This window comes from Tripterygium wilfordii, chromosome 13 (assembly GCF_013401445.1).
Source record: "Tripterygium wilfordii isolate XIE 37 chromosome 13, ASM1340144v1, whole genome shotgun sequence".
In the NCBI taxonomy this organism is placed as follows: domain Eukaryota; kingdom Viridiplantae; phylum Streptophyta; class Magnoliopsida; order Celastrales; family Celastraceae; genus Tripterygium; species Tripterygium wilfordii.
In genome coordinates, this window is record NC_052244.1 from 3,800,552 (window position 1) to 3,818,566 (window position 18,015).

At 38.1% G+C, this 18,015-nt stretch overlaps 3 protein-coding genes across 3 annotated transcripts; 2 read left to right on the forward strand and 1 right to left on the reverse strand.

Annotated features, from left to right (window-relative positions):
- Window positions 1-2,410: 2,410 nt before the first annotated feature.
- Window positions 2,411-6,491, forward strand: LOC120013160 (calmodulin binding protein PICBP-like). Its single transcript, XM_038864881.1, has 2 exons — window positions 2,411-2,985; window positions 3,308-6,491. Exons 1-2 carry the CDS (start codon window positions 2,653-2,655, stop codon window positions 6,251-6,253), a joined length of 3,279 nt encoding a protein of 1,092 aa, XP_038720809.1. The 5' UTR covers window positions 2,411-2,652; the 3' UTR covers window positions 6,254-6,491.
- Window positions 6,492-7,460: 969 nt separating this feature from the next.
- Window positions 7,461-9,514, forward strand: LOC120013315 (H/ACA ribonucleoprotein complex subunit 4-like). Its single transcript, XM_038865081.1, has one exon. It carries the CDS (start codon window positions 7,545-7,547, stop codon window positions 9,297-9,299), a length of 1,755 nt encoding a protein of 584 aa, XP_038721009.1. The 5' UTR covers window positions 7,461-7,544; the 3' UTR covers window positions 9,300-9,514.
- Window positions 9,515-11,603: 2,089 nt separating this feature from the next.
- Window positions 11,604-17,323, reverse strand: LOC120011719. The gene is made up of 10 exons (XM_038862823.1): window positions 17,192-17,323; window positions 16,832-17,044; window positions 15,818-16,210; window positions 15,580-15,720; window positions 15,381-15,484; window positions 15,081-15,302; window positions 14,130-14,624; window positions 12,461-12,891; window positions 12,124-12,217; window positions 11,604-11,971 (listed from the first exon to the last, which is right to left on the reverse strand). Exons 1-10 carry the CDS (start codon window positions 17,192-17,194, stop codon window positions 11,836-11,838), a joined length of 2,232 nt encoding a protein of 743 aa, XP_038718751.1. The 5' UTR covers window positions 17,195-17,323; the 3' UTR covers window positions 11,604-11,835.
- Window positions 17,324-18,015: the final 692 nt, after the last annotated feature.

The window sequence follows — 18,015 nt, forward strand, 5'->3', positions numbered from 1 at the left end:
CATGATGATTCGAATTCTCACAGTCACACTCGTCTCCTCCAAATTTATGTGGACATTATTGGTATTGGACCACCAATACCATCCAAGTTTTATGCCTTCTCAGCTTCTGTCTTACTCCTCAACAGCTGCACATACAAACAAATACAAGACAAAATGATCAGAATTATGATAAGATTGGGATGTGGGTGCATGTCTTCATCTTCAAACAGGTGGCAGCTCCACATCAGTTGACAATGATTTATATGCAATTTTTTGAGCATTTGAGAAACTTGGGACTTTTAAGAGATTGGAACACAAACTCTTTATGATCAACTGTGGGTGGACGGCTTCCAAGAATCAGTGATTGGGTCTTTTTTTAAAAAATTCCCATCTATAAAAGGCGTCTTTTATGACTAGATGGTAAGTTGAGTGTTCACTCTCTCATCACCAAGAGATCATGGGTTTGAGTGGGGAGGTGGGGATTAGATCCCAATAATTAAAAGGTTGGGCAAGGCCTAGCTCCTAAAACTCTACAAGTGTGGGTAATTCATTTCATGATCGAGAAAAATTCCCCTGTACGTGTACACAGAAATGATGAAGAAATATTTTGACCAATTAATCAACACTACAGTTTGAGCATATTATGATGTTGTAAATGAATCTTCTCTATTTGGAGATCGTAAGTTCACTTCCTATCAAGCCCATATATGAAATTATCATGTATTTACCTAACATGCGTCCTAATACACTTTTTTTGAGCTACGGACTCAAAAGATTTAAGTTAGGTCTTTAACCAATATGTGTGTGTGAGTATGATTTGCGAAATTAAAGTGTTGCTGTTTTTTTCCTGTAAAATAGTGTGGATTGTGTGCTTCTGATGTGTGTGTTGCACAACAAAATTGACCAACAAAGCTAGTACATTCTTTTGCATGAATCTGGACACCTGGAGCTTAAACAACAGTATTTTGATCTTTGAGACTAATTATATGCATGTCTCCCATGCAAGCGTGCTTAAAGTAAATTAAAGATAAGTAACATGATCACGACCACTGGTTTTTTACTTTTGATCAGCAAGAGAATAAACAAACAAAGCTCTAATGAATGTCATTTTTTGTTTATCCTAATGATGATGATCAGTTACAGCATCAAAGCTAGCTCATGCATGCATGTCATGATGAATATCAAACCAAATAGCCTGCAACAGCAACAGCAACTCAGGTTGTAAATTATGTAGGCTTGATCGATGCCTTTTGGGGTTCAAATTAAAGCTCCAATTTAGTACTAGAATGCTTTTTGGTCTCAGCGTGAGAGCAGCTTGTGTCTGGCAACTCAGAGAGAAGCTTTGTTTGAAGCATAGATTTGGAAAGCGCCATATCTCAACTCCGCCAACTTATTGCAATGCGGACAGGTTCAGTTATGTCGTGAAACTGAGAAAATCACTTGGCTTTCACCTTTGATCTCCTGTTGAACTCACAAATCTGCCATGCTTTTTTGAAGTTTGTGAGACTTCATAAATCACATTATTGACAAGAGAAATACATAATAAAAGTGAGAAGCACTCATTCAGCCCACATCGTTAAGACTGAGACATACTAGTGCCAGTTGGGCTTTTACTTCTTCCCTTACTAAATGGGCCTCATATATATAACCCACTAAAGTCAGTGACATATAACTCGCCAGTCCTCTCATCTTTGTCAGAAAAGTAAAGCTAAAGATACATGCATGTGATTATGTGAATGTGATTAACGAGGCTTAATGGTCCCACTATTGACACAACTATTAAAGTTTCCATTGGACACTGTGCAGATCTGGAGTGATAGAGCACCGACGACCGTCTGATCCCGTCAATTACTGTGTGATCTAATATGGGTCCCACTCAATTAATAGTCCAACGCGGTTCTATACTTCTGTTTTTTTAATGTCCCATTTGTGGTGGCCAGTGTTGCTTCCCCAAATCAAATCGCAGCCGTCCAAGACTCCATTCATTAAAAAAATAAAAAAAAACTAATCAAGATTATTTACTATTTAGTGCCATCACAACCAACATTAGTGGTACTCAAATCAGAGACCTGTCACAATAAATATTTATATTGAAAAATGAAATACAATTAATAACAACCATATAATAAAAGTTTCCGTCTTATTGTATGGAATTATCTTTTATTTATTATATTCAAATGTTTGAACTTTGAACTATTCTTGCCTTTGATTATTTGAATTATATTTTCAGGCATTTGGGTTTTTTTAGAAATAATCATGTCAACACGTTATTGGGCCCTACCAGGCCCATGACAGTATGTATGACACCTTTAACTTCCCATCTTGCAAAACTAAATCAGATTTACACAAAAATCATTAGATATGATTTCAACTTTTTCCATATAAGAGGAGTAAATATGAAATAAGACCAAGTCAACAAATATTTTTCTTCCTCTCTTTGTACAAGTCAAATGGCATCTTCTTGAGTCACAAAACATTTTAGTATTCAAATATGACATGCAAATTGACAGCTGATCTTCTTAAAAAAAATTGGGTATTGGAGACAAACCTTGGAATCTCTGGTTTCTTTGATCAAACCTCCCCTCAAACTCTCCACAAATTTCCATTTTCCATCTTCATTGTATTAACACATTCAGAAATCTCTCAGTCCTTCACTTTGAAGGCACTGAAACAATGGATCCCACCAAGCTTGAAATGGAATCAGACTCTCATTTTGATTCTGGTTCTGATACATCTGAACCCAGCTCTTCTTCTTCTCCTTCTTCCGCGTCTCGTCAGAATCTGAATGGGGAAGACAAAGGAGGAACAGAACAGCTGAAGAAGTTGAGATCAATGAAGATGTCTAGAGTGCAAAGCAGAAGGTTCAAAAATCAAGGCGGTTATGGACGAAGAATCATATCTGGTTATGCAGCAAGTTCAGAACAATCTACTCCTATAGAGATGTCTGATGCATCACCAAAGTATATGAAGGCCACAAGCTTTTCTGATGAAAAGGAAAATGTCCAGGCAAGTATTTTGGAATTCAAATCTAGTGATAATTTCATTTAGTTGAAAAGATCAATAATTTCACTGATAATCAAAGATAAATGCTGCATAAAGATCAAACACAGAAACAAAGAAATAGATACGAGGATACAATTAACCTCTCAGAACCACATTCCAGGCAAGTATATGTAAATTTTCCAATCTAGTTTTTAATTGAAAAGATCAGAAATTCATCTTCAGGTCTAGAGAAATGTTTTCATTCTAATTATAGCTGTAATTTTTAGAATTCTATCAGTAGTTTACAGAAATCTGACATGAAAACTATTTTTGCTCTTGTTGCCAGAAATCAGCAGGAAAATTTTCAAGAAGAACAAGTTCCAGACCTGTCAAGAGCATGACAAGATTGCCAAGCATGAGATTCAGGAGGCCATTGACAAGAACTTCAGGAGGAACTGACCAGAAGTACCTCAAGAAATCAAGATCAATAAAGCTTGCAAACTCTGTCACTTTATCCAGAGATATTTACAGTGTAGAATCCAAGAGAGCTTCAATGAAGAAACACTTGGAAATGCCTCAAACTCTGGACTCAACCATTCAAAGAGCCACCTGTTCCTCGGCTCTCAAGGGCTCCAAGGTTCCTGAAGATATTGAGTCTAAAGCAGGAGGAAGTGAATCTGAAAAAATTACTACCATGAAGAAGGTTTGTCCTTACAGTTATTGCTCTCTTCATGGCCACCGACACGAGAATTTACCTCCATTAAAGCGCTATGTTTCAATGAGGAGACGTTTGATAAAATCCCAGAAGAATGTCTCAGAAAGTCGGTCCACTTCTAAGGCAAAAGGCTCCGGTAATAGGAAGAAAGGAATTCAGAAAAGCCAGAAGGACAGCAGTTTCGATTCTGCATCTCGAGATATAGCTCATGAAAGCACAGCAGGACCTTCTTCCATCACGGACGAGGATGGTCCAGAGTTCAGTTTATCTTGTGATTCTTCCTCAGAAAAAAGGAGCATCACATTTTCAGTGGATGAAGCAAGTGTTGATAGCTGTTCTATTACAAGCGTGCAGGATAAATCAACTTCTGAAGCCACCGGTTCAGAGAGGAAGGAAAATTTATTGGCTAGTCGAGAAAAGCAGAAGAACATGGGATTGTGGCGCCTAATATATCAGCATATGGCATCTGGTATCGATGCAGAAGTTGACAGACAGAAAGCCATGGATGGAGAGGGCGAGGAAAAACAAGTGGAAAAGACTAACAAAGTTGTTGGAACAAATGAGTCTAGTTCTATTCAAGATACTTCACCAACAGATCAGAGTTTGTACATTGCAGATCATGACAAAGACAACCAGAAGACTGACATCTCGCAGAGTGATGCCATTAAGCTTGTACAGGAAGCATTTGACAGAATTCTGTCTGAAATTCCAGACCAGTCATCTGATACTCAATCGGTTGCTAGTGATATGACTTCAGACAATGATCTGAGCATACCAACTTCCTTTGATTCAGCTAAAGATAGCACAGAAAAAGATACGGAAGAAACACAGCTTAAGGATGCAAAAGTAAATGTTTGCGGAGAAGAGAAGGTGGCGTCGAATGTTGGAAAGAAATCTGACCAGCAAATGCCCAAGAGCTGGAACAATCTGAAGAAGATAATTCTATTCAAGAGATTTGTTAAGGCATTGGAAAAGGTGAAGCATTTCAATCCGCGGAAGCCACGGTTTTTATCAGTGGAGCCTGATCCTGAAGCAGAAAGAGTTCATCTTAGACATCTAACGGTTGAAGGGAGGAAGAACACTGATGAATGGATGCTCGATCATGCGCTTCGCCAGGTTATTTCTACACTTGCCCCAGCTCAAAAGAGAAAAGTAGCCCTGCTGGTTCAAGCTTTTGAGACCATTGTCCCGGTCCCAGAAGTTGAAACTCATCTGAGATCGAACTCTGCAGCTTCCAGTCACACAACTCCCATTCAATCGCGTACTGGTTCCTCAGCTCAAAGTGACGATGATACTGGAAAAGAAAATAAACATCCTGACAGTGAAAATCAAGAGCAAGTCACTGATATCCTCCCAACAAAATGGAGTGTTCCAATGACAGCAGTAGGCTTATCATTCTCAATGCCTAATGTCATAGACTTGAAGGAAGAGGGAATTTCTGCTTCCCGTTATGACAGTAAGACAAATGAATCAACACTCATGCATGATCAGCATGATTCAATGGACTCTCGCTTGCCGGAGGTTGAAGAAACCAAGTTAAAAGATGAGTCATCCAGAGAGGGCATTGTAAATAATTCTCAAGAACAATCTCCAGAGAAAGAAAAAACCTCCCGTGAGGTCCTTGGACAGGTGGTTTTTCGTATTGACTCAGAAGCCCGTGGCAGAAGCTCAGAATTGGAGCCTGAAAATGATAAGGTACCGGCATCAGATATCAGAGTAGTCCTCACGGATTCTTTTACTAAATTAATGGAGAAAACATCAGCAATAGGTGATGAAGAAGGTAAGACTGCACATGAATCAATCCAAGGAATTATGCAGCGGCCAAATGGCGTTTCAGATGCAGCAAGTGAAACCAAGTTGGAAAAACAGAATTACACAGGGCTCTGGTACTTAATATACAAGCACATGGCATCAGGCAATGCTGCAGACAAGGAAGAACAAAGTAACAATGGTGACACACTCCTCGGAAGGAAGAACTCTATTTCTCAGACAAGTTCACCAGACACAAACCAGGATATGAAAATGGAGAATCATTATGACGAACTCCATAGGAATGATGTCATAAAGTTGGTAGAAGAAGCAATAGATGAAATCCCTCTTCCAGATTCTCAAGATGATTCGCCTGATGATCAATCAGTCACAAGTGAAACGACAACGGAAGAGGAGTCTCTGCGATTGGAACATGGTGAAGGACAGAAACTTCATATCTCAACTACCATTGATAACTCAAAGGAAGAGCCGAAGATAAAGACAGTGGAGAACAAATCTAAGCCACAATTGCATAAAAACTGGAGCAATCTGAAGAAAATAATTCTCCTTAAAAGATTTGTGAAGGCACTCGAGAAAGTGAAGAAGTTCAATCCACGAGAGCCACAATATCTTCCCTTGCAATCTGTTCCAGAAGCAGAAAAGGTTAATCTAAGGCATCAAAACACAGATGACAGAAAGAATTCGGAGGAATGGATGTTAGATCATGCACTTCAACATGTTGTTGCTCAACTGACTCCTGCTCGGAAAAGAAAAGTGCAGCTGCTCGTAGAAGCTTTCGAAACAGTGACTCCTACTATTGGAAACTGAAATTTTCCAAAAGAACAACATCAAGTATGCAGCAGATAGATGAGTGTCACATATACAAAGTAAAATGATTTTTTTGTAATTTAGAGTTCAGCATATTTTAGCAGAATGCATAGGAATGCTATTGTTATTTTTTTGGTCAGGAATGTACTGTATTAAAATTATACTTTTCAGAATGGCTTTGAATAGAATTATTGTAAGTGTTCAGTTCATGCAAGTAGAGCTTTTTTTCCCCCATAAATCTATTTTGATTAATAAATTCAATCTGAGAATCTAAGCCAGGACTCAAAATATAAGAGCACCATATAACTGAATAAAGTTCAATTTTTTTTACTAGAAATGATCGACGACAAGAAAAGTGACTGACTGCCATTGATGGAGGGTCTTTATTTTTGCAGCATGAAGCTTCAAACAGAACACCGGCACATAAGATGACTCAAAAGAGCGTAAATCAGCCTAAAGACTTGACCAATTATCTTCTTTGCGGAAAATTATTTAGCTAATCCATAGCTAGAACAACAACTAACTTGTGAACAAGGATCACAAAAGAAAGCCATTTAAATTCCTTAAATACATCAAAAGAGCTTCTTGGCCTAATTGATATTGCATATAACATAATTGAAGAAATAGTTAATCAAGACAGACTCCAATCCTAATTGCTTCACCAATCCCATTTCAGATTATCTGTGAAAGCTCCTATTACTGTCAAGCTACATTACCATTAGTTGAAAACCAAGATAAACCAACCCATAAACACTCAAGAACATAAGAATATCATATAAGGCAACATAAGAAATAAATGTGTATCATAACTGGTCTTTTTAACTTTCAAGTAGCATTATTGGGAACGACCTCCAGCTTAGTTGATAATACATTACCACATCTAGATATTAGGTTTAGGGTTCGATCCCCTCCCCATCCAATGTATCAAAAAGTAGCATTATTAGTCTTGCTTGTTTATTTGTTTATGAGGTGGTTTTCTCATTTCCAAGTTGACTTGGGTTTTAAAATAAAACCCAACTAAAAAAATTGGGCCTGTCCATGACTTGGGCCACTCGAAGCTCTTTCATTTAGGCCTGCTAAAACTTAACCAACCCAAAAATCGGTTCGGCCCATAAACCAAGCCCAGTTAATCCCTCACTCACTCCCACTCTCTATACCTTCTCCTTCCCTAAACCCCCAAAACCCTAACCCTATAAATCCTCATTTTCATCGCCACTACCTCCCTCGCTCGTTCGCCTCTTTTACTTATCTCGACTAAAACCCTAAAACCAGAAATTATCTCAACAGAGCCATGGCCGAAGTCGAGCACTCCCGTTCAGAGAAAAAAAAGCACAAGAAGAAAAGCGTACCGGAGTCCGACGACAAGGACACGGCTCCCGGGACGGACGCGGCCAACGCTGATTTCATGATCAAGCCTCAGAGCTACACTCCTTCCCTCGACACTTCTCAGTGGCCCATTCTGTTGAAGAACTACGACCGTCTCAATGTTCGAACAGGACACTACACTCCTCTCCCCTCCGGTTGCTCCCCTCTCAAGCGCCCCCTCGCCGAGTACATCAAGTACGGAGTCCTCAACCTCGACAAACCAGCGAACCCATCTTCGCATGAGGTGGTTGCCTGGATCAAGCGCATCCTCCGTGTCGAGAAGACCGGTCACAGTGGCACCCTTGATCCTAAGGTAACTGGTAATTTGATTGTTTGCATTGATAGAGCTACTCGTCTTGTGAAATCCCAACAGGGAGCAGGGAAAGAGTATGTGTGTGTTGCTCGCTTGCATTCCAAAGTTCCCGATGTGGCTAAAGTAGCTAGAGCTCTCGAGACCCTTACCGGTGCTGTGTTTCAGAGGCCGCCTCTCATTTCTGCTGTGAAGAGGCAGCTTAGGATTAGGACTATTTATGAAAGTAAGTTGCTTGAGTATGATGTAGATAGGCATCTGGTTATTTTTTGGATTTCTTGTGAGGCAGGGACTTATGTGAGGACCATGTGTGTGCATTTGGGTCTGATTCTTGGGGTTGGTGGGCATATGCAGGAGTTGAGGAGAGTGAGGTCTGGGATTTCAGGGGAGAAGGATAACATGGTGACTATGCACGATGTGTTGGATGCACAATGGATGTATGATAATTACAGAGATGAGACTTATCTAAGGAGGGTGATTATGCCTTTGGAGGTTTTGTTGACAAGTTATAAGAGGCTGGTTGTGAAGGACTCTGCTGTGAATGCCATTTGCTATGGTGCTAAGTTGATGATACCAGGTTTGTTGAGGTTTGAGAATGATATTGAGGTTGGAGAGGAGATTGTGCTGATGACTACTAAGGGGGAGGCTATTGCTTTGGGGATTGCTGAGATGACTACTGCTGTGATGGCCACTTGTGATCATGGTGTTGTGTCAAAGATCAAGAGAGTTGTTATGGATAGGGATACTTATCCCAGGAAGTGGGGACTGGGACCAAGGGCATCCATGAAGAAAAAGCTTATTACTGAGGGTAAATTAGATAAGCATGGTAAGCCTAATGAGAATACCCCTCAAGAGTGGGCGAGGAGTGTGGTTTTGCCCACTGGTGGGGATTCATTGGTTGCAAGCCTTGCAGCTGCTGATACAAAGAAGGATGACGAAGGGGAGGGCCGCAAGCGCAAGTTGGATGACAGTAATGATAGCCCTGCTCAAGTTCCTGCTAAGAAGGCTAAAAAAGAAATTGAAGAAGTTGAAAAGAAAGAGAAACTGAAGGTGAAGGAGGAGGTGGGGGATGTTGTGGAGGAAGTTGAAAAATCAGAGAAGAAGAAGAAGAAGAAAAAGAAGAATAAAGAAAGTGATAACGAGGAAACATTGCAGGTGGAGGAAACTGAGAAGGTGAAGAAGAAGAAGGAGCGCAAAGATAAGGACAAAGATGGTTCTCCTGATACTGAGAAGTCTGAGAAGAAGAAAAAGAAGAAGAAAGATAAAGATAATGAGGAGCTCACTGCTGTGGTTAATGGTAGTGAAGTTGAGGCTGATAAAAGTGAGAAGAAGAAAAAGAAGAAGAAGAAGGACAAGGATGCTGATGAATAAAAATCTAAAGGTCTTGGTTTTCAGCTCACCATGCTTTCTGAATTTTTATGTCAATTTAGTATTACTATTTGTTACTGTAATCTTTTGATGCTGTTTCAAGGAGACCATATCTTCTTCACAACTTAGGTCTGTGTAATAGAATGCTTTCTTTGTTAAACAATTTTGGATCAATTTCTAAACTTTGTGCCTTAAATAAATTGTCTGCTTTGTATGGAGTTTTATTGCAACACTGCTCCTTTCCAAAGTGAATGTTTGTGAGAGGTGATACCCTGCAAAGTTGGTTAAGAGGTTGGATTTTTCAATCTGTTTTGTAAGCTGGATTTTTCAATCTGTTGAAGAAAGCATTATGTATTGAATTGATTATGGCAGCTCAACCCAATCTGGATTTAATTTATTTTTTTCCCTGTTTTATACAACCGTGGTTTGGTGGATTGTGGAGAAGAAGTGGTGTGCGGGAGGGGATGTTTTGGGCTTGGATATGGGCCAATATTATTATTGGGCTTTTACAGTTCTAGGCTTCTACCAGGCCCAAAAAGAATACCAATCTAGTGGAATTCATTATGGGTCGGGGTGGCAAAAAAAAAAAAGGTTCCGAGTCGGTTATGGATTGGATAATATCACGTGTTTACGAAATATTTATGTGTGTAGACCTTACCCTAATATGGATTTGATTTCGAACGTACTTAATTGACCAAACTCCGATTGGTTTAAATTCGGACAAGTACATTAGACAATAATATAATCCGAGTTAGGGTCTAGACAAGTAAACCTCTATGTTTGGATCCTGACACGGTTTTAAATTGGACAAAAAAATTTATATTTGGATCTAGATTTTGAACATATAACTTATGTTCAAACTTGATTTAATTTAGGTCGAACAAATTCGATCATTCAGACCGGACAAAGTTTTATCACCCTTAATTATGGATCAATATTTGTTTTTTGAACCCGAAATTTTAAATCCCATCCATCATACTATTTGTTTTTCCCATTCTTTCTTTTCCACATTATTTATTTTATATTAAAAAATGGAACATAAAATACATCGTTTTTGTTTTGTGAAATTTGTAATGAGTTTATTTATTTTTTATGATTACCAAGAAAGAAGCTCTGAATCCTAGTAAAAGTGTTGGAATGTCCAGAAGACAACAAAACCCAAGTACCCATACCAATCCTAACTATGTATTGAAACCCATACCCTGCCCTTGGCCCTATATTTAAATACATGCCAAAACCTAATTAGTTAAACCGTGCGCCAAAAGCTCAGGAAATTTGGTACACAGTAAACAAATTATAGTGTCATGGCTGGTATGCAGTACTACTTCTTTCCCACTGATTTCTTTTACCCTCGTCCACCACAAGTAACTGCAGCCGAAAGCAGTACTAGCAAGTTAGATGTTCCTATTCCTATTCCTAATAAGATGGATGACATGGTGAACAATAACAATAAGGAGAGGAAATTAGCAGAGTCTGAGAAGAAGCCATTGAAGGCCTCAACTTCAGTGCTCTCCTCGTCCTCCGCAATCAAAACCAGGGTGGTTCCATCTTGGCGCAGGAGTAGTTCAAGCGATTTTGCAGTTAATTACTGGAGTAATTCTGGTCAATCTAATTAGATTTCTTTTTGAATTCTAATCTTCTCTTCAAATTAAATTGGAACTAGTAGCATTACCGTTGGAAAAATCCCTCAAATAAGCCTCTTGGAGAGGGTTGTATGGAAATATCTTTTGTTGGGACTCAATTTTCTTTGAATAACATCAGTTCTTGTCTTCTTTCCTTGTCTTATTGTTTATGAACGTTTCACATACATGTTACTCAAAATTCTTTAATGACAGTCTTCTTGTGCACTGATCGTCATGGTGCAATAATAACCCAAAGCCACACGATTGGGTTCAAGGGGCTGATGACTCACAATATAATAGGCTTACTCAAATTGTCATACCTGAGAATGGTCGCCGTCCATGAGGAGAATCGTTGTCGTCATCGCTGGAGAACAAACCTTTACATAACATCTCCTCCAGGCTCCTTTGCCGGTCCTAAACTGTTACAGAATCAAGAAATGTTTATGGGAGGAAGAGGAAGTGACTAAAAAAAATCAATAGTAACAACAAACAGTTTCTCTCATAATAATGGGAGCTCAAGCAAGTCATAGAAGTACCTGCATTTTTCTTCCGACGACGCTAGTGTTAAATCATCCCTTTCGCTTGGCCTTTTCTCAAGAGTAGTCTGCTTGTGGTTGCACTCAACATGATTCAACATCAAAATACAAAAGCCACAATCTGCTTTTAGAGATACTGTTAACAATACTACAGAGTAACTTTATAAGCAATATTTTGACATGAAAGAAAAAGGTCATAAAGAATTACACATGCATTCCACAAGGGGAAAAAAAAATATGACAGACGGTTAATCAGGATGGTTACAGAACCAACATCAAAATTCTCATGTCCAGGCTGAACTCTCTAAAATTGAAACAGAAGCTGTTAGCAACACTATTCCAAATTTCATAATAATCAAATGTAGTTTAAGTGTTATTAGATCAACAAAATATATGGCTGTCAGAGTCTGCCCGGCATGAAAGAATCGAATTGCAGCAGAGACACCAATAATCCTTAAATGAGATGAACATCCATGGCATTGTCGAAGGGAGACTGGTACCCAAAGAAGATGGAATCCTGAGCAGAATAACAACAGTAGAAGTTGAGACAAAGATGCATGCCTCAGGTACAGGTACAAAAAGAATAGGAAAAATGAAAAAAGGATAAAGAGAGAGAAATTGACAACTGCCGTCCATGAGACAGATATTGATACATATGACGTAACTTACCTCTTTCCTGTTAGAACTCCATAAGCTAAAACAGGTACAAATGAGGTAGAAACCGAAGAAACAACCTTCCGGTAGTGAGGCACAAATACTTGACCTGTGATACAATTTGTAAAAAGTTAATGGCCAAAGCACACCATAAAATCAACGACACAATCACACAAATAATCTGAGAGATCATAACCAAGTCTTAATGCGTATGATAGACAGTTTTCAGAACTGGTTCTCATAGCACAACCAACAATTGATGGCAAGGAATGTTATAATACAATCTGTTTAAAAGACAAGCCTGGAGCATATGTCTCGAACTTTCTTAGAGAAAAATAGTTCAGTGCCTTACCCATGCTCAAGAAGTTGCTGTGGAGAATTGAAACCAGAAAAGTAGATTTCTTTCTTCTTGTGTGTTCATTTTGCTGGGAATCATCAGAAGGTGAACTGATTTCATCAACACAAAAATACTCTGAAGAGTCGATGCTATCACCCTGACAAGATAAAATTTCAAACCACATTCCTAAAGGAAATCTTTTCCAATTCACCAACTGAAGTAAAATTTTTATGTAAGGCATGGCGTGGATGACAGATACAAGGGCCTCAATCGATACACAGGTGAAGTTGATGGCTGTCTTCAAAATGGTGAAGAAAATATAGAATACAGATGTTGTTGGTAGAAGAAGCAGAAGTAACGTAAATAGAAGAGATCCCACTATATGTTGCTTCACAGTGTAGTCATAGCTATCTAATCTCTGACGAAGAGGATTCCACTTTCGACCCCTGCAAATGATTCAGCAACCCCATAAAAACCTTGAAAGAATAAAACAACAGAATTAATAATGCGGAGCATAATTTTATTTGTCACTTGTCAGTCAATGCCATGAATATATGTATTAACTTTTTTATCGAATGGTGCATCTCTCTGAAACTAAAAAGGCATCTGTAACATTGGGACAAAGGAGGTCTTAGGCCTTGTAACTCAACAAAAGCCTTTATTTCTAAGTAGGAGCCTGGCGCTCAAGGCATCAATATTAGGCAAAGACCAAATTTGTAACTTTGAACAACATGATTGATATAAAATTGCTCTCATAAAATACTACTAGATTCTCTCTAGGATCACTATCTACATTTCTTGAAGCAATCGACAAGAACATGCGTTGCAAAACGAACTTAAACCATACTCATATAAAAAGAATCATGAAGACAGAGAATGTAAAACCCAAGAATTGGAGGTCAGGTGTGATGGAGGTTGCAACATTTTTGAAAATCACTTGAATACAGAACGTTCACAAGGGCAACAGACCAAGAAGTAGCAATGAATGAGTTTCATGGAATGAAACATTATAATAGAAAAGCAAAAGAATAATAATAATAATAATAACAATAATAAACCCAACAGGTAATAACTAATAAAGTAGCTCTTAGATAATACGGAGAGAAACCAAAAGAATGCCTGAAAAACCTCAGATTACAGATGTACATTCAGTCAAAAAAATAAAATGATAATGCAGAAATCATTCATGGCTGCCAATATCTCATTCCTTGGGTTCATGTACTACTCATTCCGGTGCACCAAGACTGCACAAAGGTCGTATGACCTACGGCAACTCAAACTTGCCCATCAATACTTCCATCACACACAAACTACATAGATAGTTCATACAGTAAAATCCATCAAAATTGCAAGTAGAAACCCTTATTAGGCATGCACTGGAACAGAGGTAACAAAAAATTTTAACATTTCCCTGAAGTTGAGGTGGAATAGATGTAATAACACTTGTCATTCACGAGCGTTGACAAAGAAAACCAGGCACAGTAACAATAACCCATCAGCTTGTGGATGGAACCATCAGAATTTATAAAACAAGTGAGATAATATGTGTAACTTATCACAAAAAAGCGAGTTGATAAGGAAAAAAAATTCCCCAAGGTTGTAAGTGGAAATATCTAAAAACATTCAACAACTAAATCAAGAAAAAGATACAATAGAAGTATAGAACTCTGGTAATCTGATTTACCTGAAAAGGCGCCACAAAGCTGCTAATGCCTGTATCTGATGTGAATACAACAGTGAGATCAACCAATGAAGAGCAGAGACATGGAATGTCGTAAGCATTATCATGTCTGCGGCCAAAGCAGCAGGTACAGACAAACCAAAAAGAATCCCCAATATGGCAAGACCTTTGACAAAATAAACGAATAGGAAACCCACAAAAATCCAAAGGGTAGACCAAATTTGAATTGCATTAAGAGAAATCATCCCGAGAACTCCTGCCAATTCAGTGTTCAACTTGAAACCTGCCGGCACTCCCATCAACCACACACATCCAGTACGCAATAACGAATTTGTAAAATCATTGGCGAAGTTCAAAACCCATAAAGAAGCAGAATCTGCATTAGCAAACAGTGCCATGCCAATCAAGTTTCCCAGAATAACATCAAAACCTATACTTGACCACATGGAGTGCTTATGCAGTGCAGCTCTCTCTGCATTCTCCACACACGAAGTAGACCTTGCCGGAAATGGGAGAAAAATCAGAATGGTGGGGCAAATGAAACTCTAAACCACAAACTTGAGTTGGAAAAGAAGAAATACTAATGGATAACAAAGGATCAAAGAGCTAACGCTCAGGTCGATTTAAGCCCAAATTTTTTTTTTTTTTAACTATTTCCAATAATCAACATGAAGTGGACAATCTAAGCTTTAAATCGTCAACTAAGATAAATATCAATTCTAGGGTGTCAATGTATGGAACAGAAACCCAAAATTCATATTGCAGTCTCATTGATAAGGAAATCAAAAATTTTATTGCAAGCCCTGAGTTCACAAATATTTTTAAGAAAATTGATTTGAACCATGAAATTCTAAACATTTGTGTAGTTTTTAGCTAGAACTGGTAAAATATGGTATTTGAAATAAAAGTATCATAAAATGATTCTCCTATATTCAACGGCAACTCTCTGGTCACCTGATGTTTTTCTGTCCAAGAGTGATTGGCCAATATAAGATCTGACAACAGCGGATATGCATATTTATCCAAGTCATGCTGAATAACCTTGCTGCTGTTAAGTACATCCAGGTTTGTGATCCAAAATTCAAAAAGCAGTGAAATAATTGAAGGACAATGTAGAATAAAGTGGACAATGACGCCAAGGAAACAGCCAGTATCAGCCACAAGGACCCAAGACACCTGAAAGAAGCCAAAAATGAAACATCAAAAAGTGCATACAATCAGGGTCGGTAGGAGCCAAAGTCTAGAAGAGAATACTTGTGGATGATGGGATTTCTAGTATAATGTGTCTTATTGCCAACGAGACCCTCAAAAGTTTTGCTAGCTGCATCAGCGCAGTTCATTGCCAGAACAACTGAATCCTGAACCAATAAAATGTTGAATTCACAATTAGAAATTTTCCGATTGAAAAAGAACAAGCAAATAAAAGATTAATTAATTCTCTTGAATACACTACCAAGTCATTTAGATTCTGTTTTTTGTGAAGTTGATAAACCCACTTAGGTTTCTTGAGAGGAACATTCATTTGCTCCGAACGGCTCCAAATTCCTAGTGAGTAATGGTGACGACCATATAGGGGGATTTCATAAACTATCACCTAAGCAAATTCAAATAAAAAAACAATGGAGATTAACTGCTAAAAATTACAAGTTAAACCATAAATTGTGCAGAATAAGCAATCATGACTTACATACGTGGACATCACACTGAGTAATCACTGGCCCATTCCAATGAATGTGATGCAACTTAGGAATCCAATAAATTTTTCCCCTATCATTATCTTGGGGATTATAAACCAGCTGAATCCACCAACTGCTTCCAATAGAACCTTGCCTAAAATTATCAAACAATCCATCGACATCTAGGCACCCACATGTCCATCCCCCACAATTTTCTCTAGATGTATCTTTGCTGCTGCCTGCAGAAGCAAAGCCATGGGCAAAACACCTTCCTTGAACATCTTCCATTTGAGCTCCTATCCTCTGCCCATCATGGATAGGAAACGCAGCACAGAGACCCAGCAAAGTAAACATAGATTTATCCTGTAGAAATGTAGGCATGCTTCTATTTGTTTCAAGGAGAATATCCTACACACAAGAAAAGGGTGAAATCACGGTAAGACACAAATTTTCAGCTATCAAATTTTCTAAATTCATTAGGGCAGAGATTCACACTGACAACACTCATTTACATATAAATAGTATCCTACTTTTATCACAGGAGTCAAACTGTATGAGGATTGAGGAAGAATTGTTGGTTAAAAGTTGAGAGTTGTTTAGTCTCAGAGAAATGGCATGCCTCAGGTTATGGCAAGTGCCCGCTCTAACTCAATTATGGAGCTCAATTTTTTTAAAAAAAAATTGAAAAATTATATTTATATCTTGAACGGTTTTACAATCCAAAGATATATTTTTCGCTCAAAACAAAAATCAAATTCTACACGAAATATGTATGGAATGTTTAGTTTATATCCAATAGTCAAGAATTATCATGCACATTTCACCATGTTAAAATATATTGTTGGATTCATAAAACCCTTCCAAATACAAAATATGATTTTGCAAAAATTTTACAAAATATTTTTGAGCCCCATACTGGAGCTACAGCGGGCACTCATACATTTGCATACATGCATGTCCTCACGCATGAATGTGAGTAATTAATCTGCTTGAAACTAGAGCAACTCAAATTTCAGTTAAGTTTCGTACCTCGAGACCAGAGTGGCCGCAGCGAGAGAGTGAGGGCTCATCAGAAGCGAAAGCAACAACAATGTCAAGGGAAGCTGGAGAAGAGGAGACGAACCACCCAAACAAGAAACGAAAGGAGCACGGTTCGGCCGATGAGAGCTGCTTTGGCCACCAAATCCTGCACTTTCTTCTCATTTTTGACTGCTTTATCTCATGAGCAGTGCAATTCTTATTCTGTTCACGATTAAATGGAAATAATTAATTCACAGTTAGGTTAGTTATCGAATCCAAACATCTGATTTTCCTTTATTCGCCTAAATTTTCTCATTACCCAACTAAGGAAAAAAAATTAAAGCATAAGATAGAGAAATATCAACATACCATCAAGGGAAATCGCCGCCATTACTGGCCAGCAGCGTAGAATTCCCCTCCCAGTATCAAGAGCTGCGAGGAGAGCGTCTTCGTCGACTTGTCTGTGTGCGAGAGCCAGAGGGACTTAAACGATGCCGTTCTTGTATATGGACATTGGACAAAGATATGGTATATTCGTATGAAGAGAAGGGCCCAGATTAGCGGGCATTAACATGTTATTAGGACTTAACTTAGCCCACACAATAGTGGGCCTTAACATGTTATCATGATTTGGGAAAATTAAGGCCCAGTGACCAAATCTTTATTTTTCCCAAATAGAACCCACCTTGTAAAGTATTATTTGAAACGAAAATAACATGTAGCCCAATAGTTTGGTAGCCTAAGAGAGTCCAAAATGTTTATTTCATTGATTTAATCGATGAAATAACTTTATTTTATTATTTTATCTCGGAATTCATTATCCAAAATTTGTTGTTTTAATATAGATTTCATTGTTTTTTAAAGCAGAGTCTAAATTTCATTATTTTAGTTCTGAATCCATTGTTTTTGAAATTCTATTAAAAAACAATGGAATTAAGATCCACCCAATAAAACTCATCGACAATAGATCTTGTTAGAAAGAGCTATATGCGTTGATTTCGAATATGTAATTCCTTTTAAAATCTAACATGTATTTTGAGAGTTAAAAATTTTAAAATTTCGTTTAAGAGATTTAAACTCCTTTGGATTATCACTATATAAACTATCTCACACGTTTTTATTTTTTCCAAATAAAACCCACCTCGTAAAGTATTATTTGAAAACGACGCCTAACTACCCACCCCAGCAAGAAA

What these genes read in the sequence shown, in the direction of transcription:
- LOC120013315 (XM_038865081.1), top strand. Translation starts at nt 7,545, where the DNA reads ATGGCCGAAGTCGAGCACTCCCGTTCAGAGAAAAAAAAGCACAAGAAG.
- LOC120011719 (XM_038862823.1), bottom strand. An exon ending in TTACTCAGTGTGATGTCCAC is followed by an intron (nt 15,721 to 15,817) that starts GTATGTAAGTCA and finishes GAATTTGCTTAG; the next exon opens with GTGATAGTTTATGAAATCCC. An exon ending in GCTTTGTGGCGCCTTTTCAG is followed by an intron (nt 12,892 to 14,129) that starts GTAAATCAGATT and finishes AATCATTTGCAG; the next exon opens with GGGTCGAAAGTGGAATCCTC.
- LOC120013160 (XM_038864881.1), top strand. Translation starts at nt 2,653, where the DNA reads ATGGATCCCACCAAGCTTGAAATGGAATCAGACTCTCATTTTGATTCT. An exon ending in ATGAAAAGGAAAATGTCCAG is followed by an intron (nt 2,986 to 3,307) that starts GCAAGTATTTTG and finishes TCTTGTTGCCAG; the next exon opens with AAATCAGCAGGAAAATTTTC.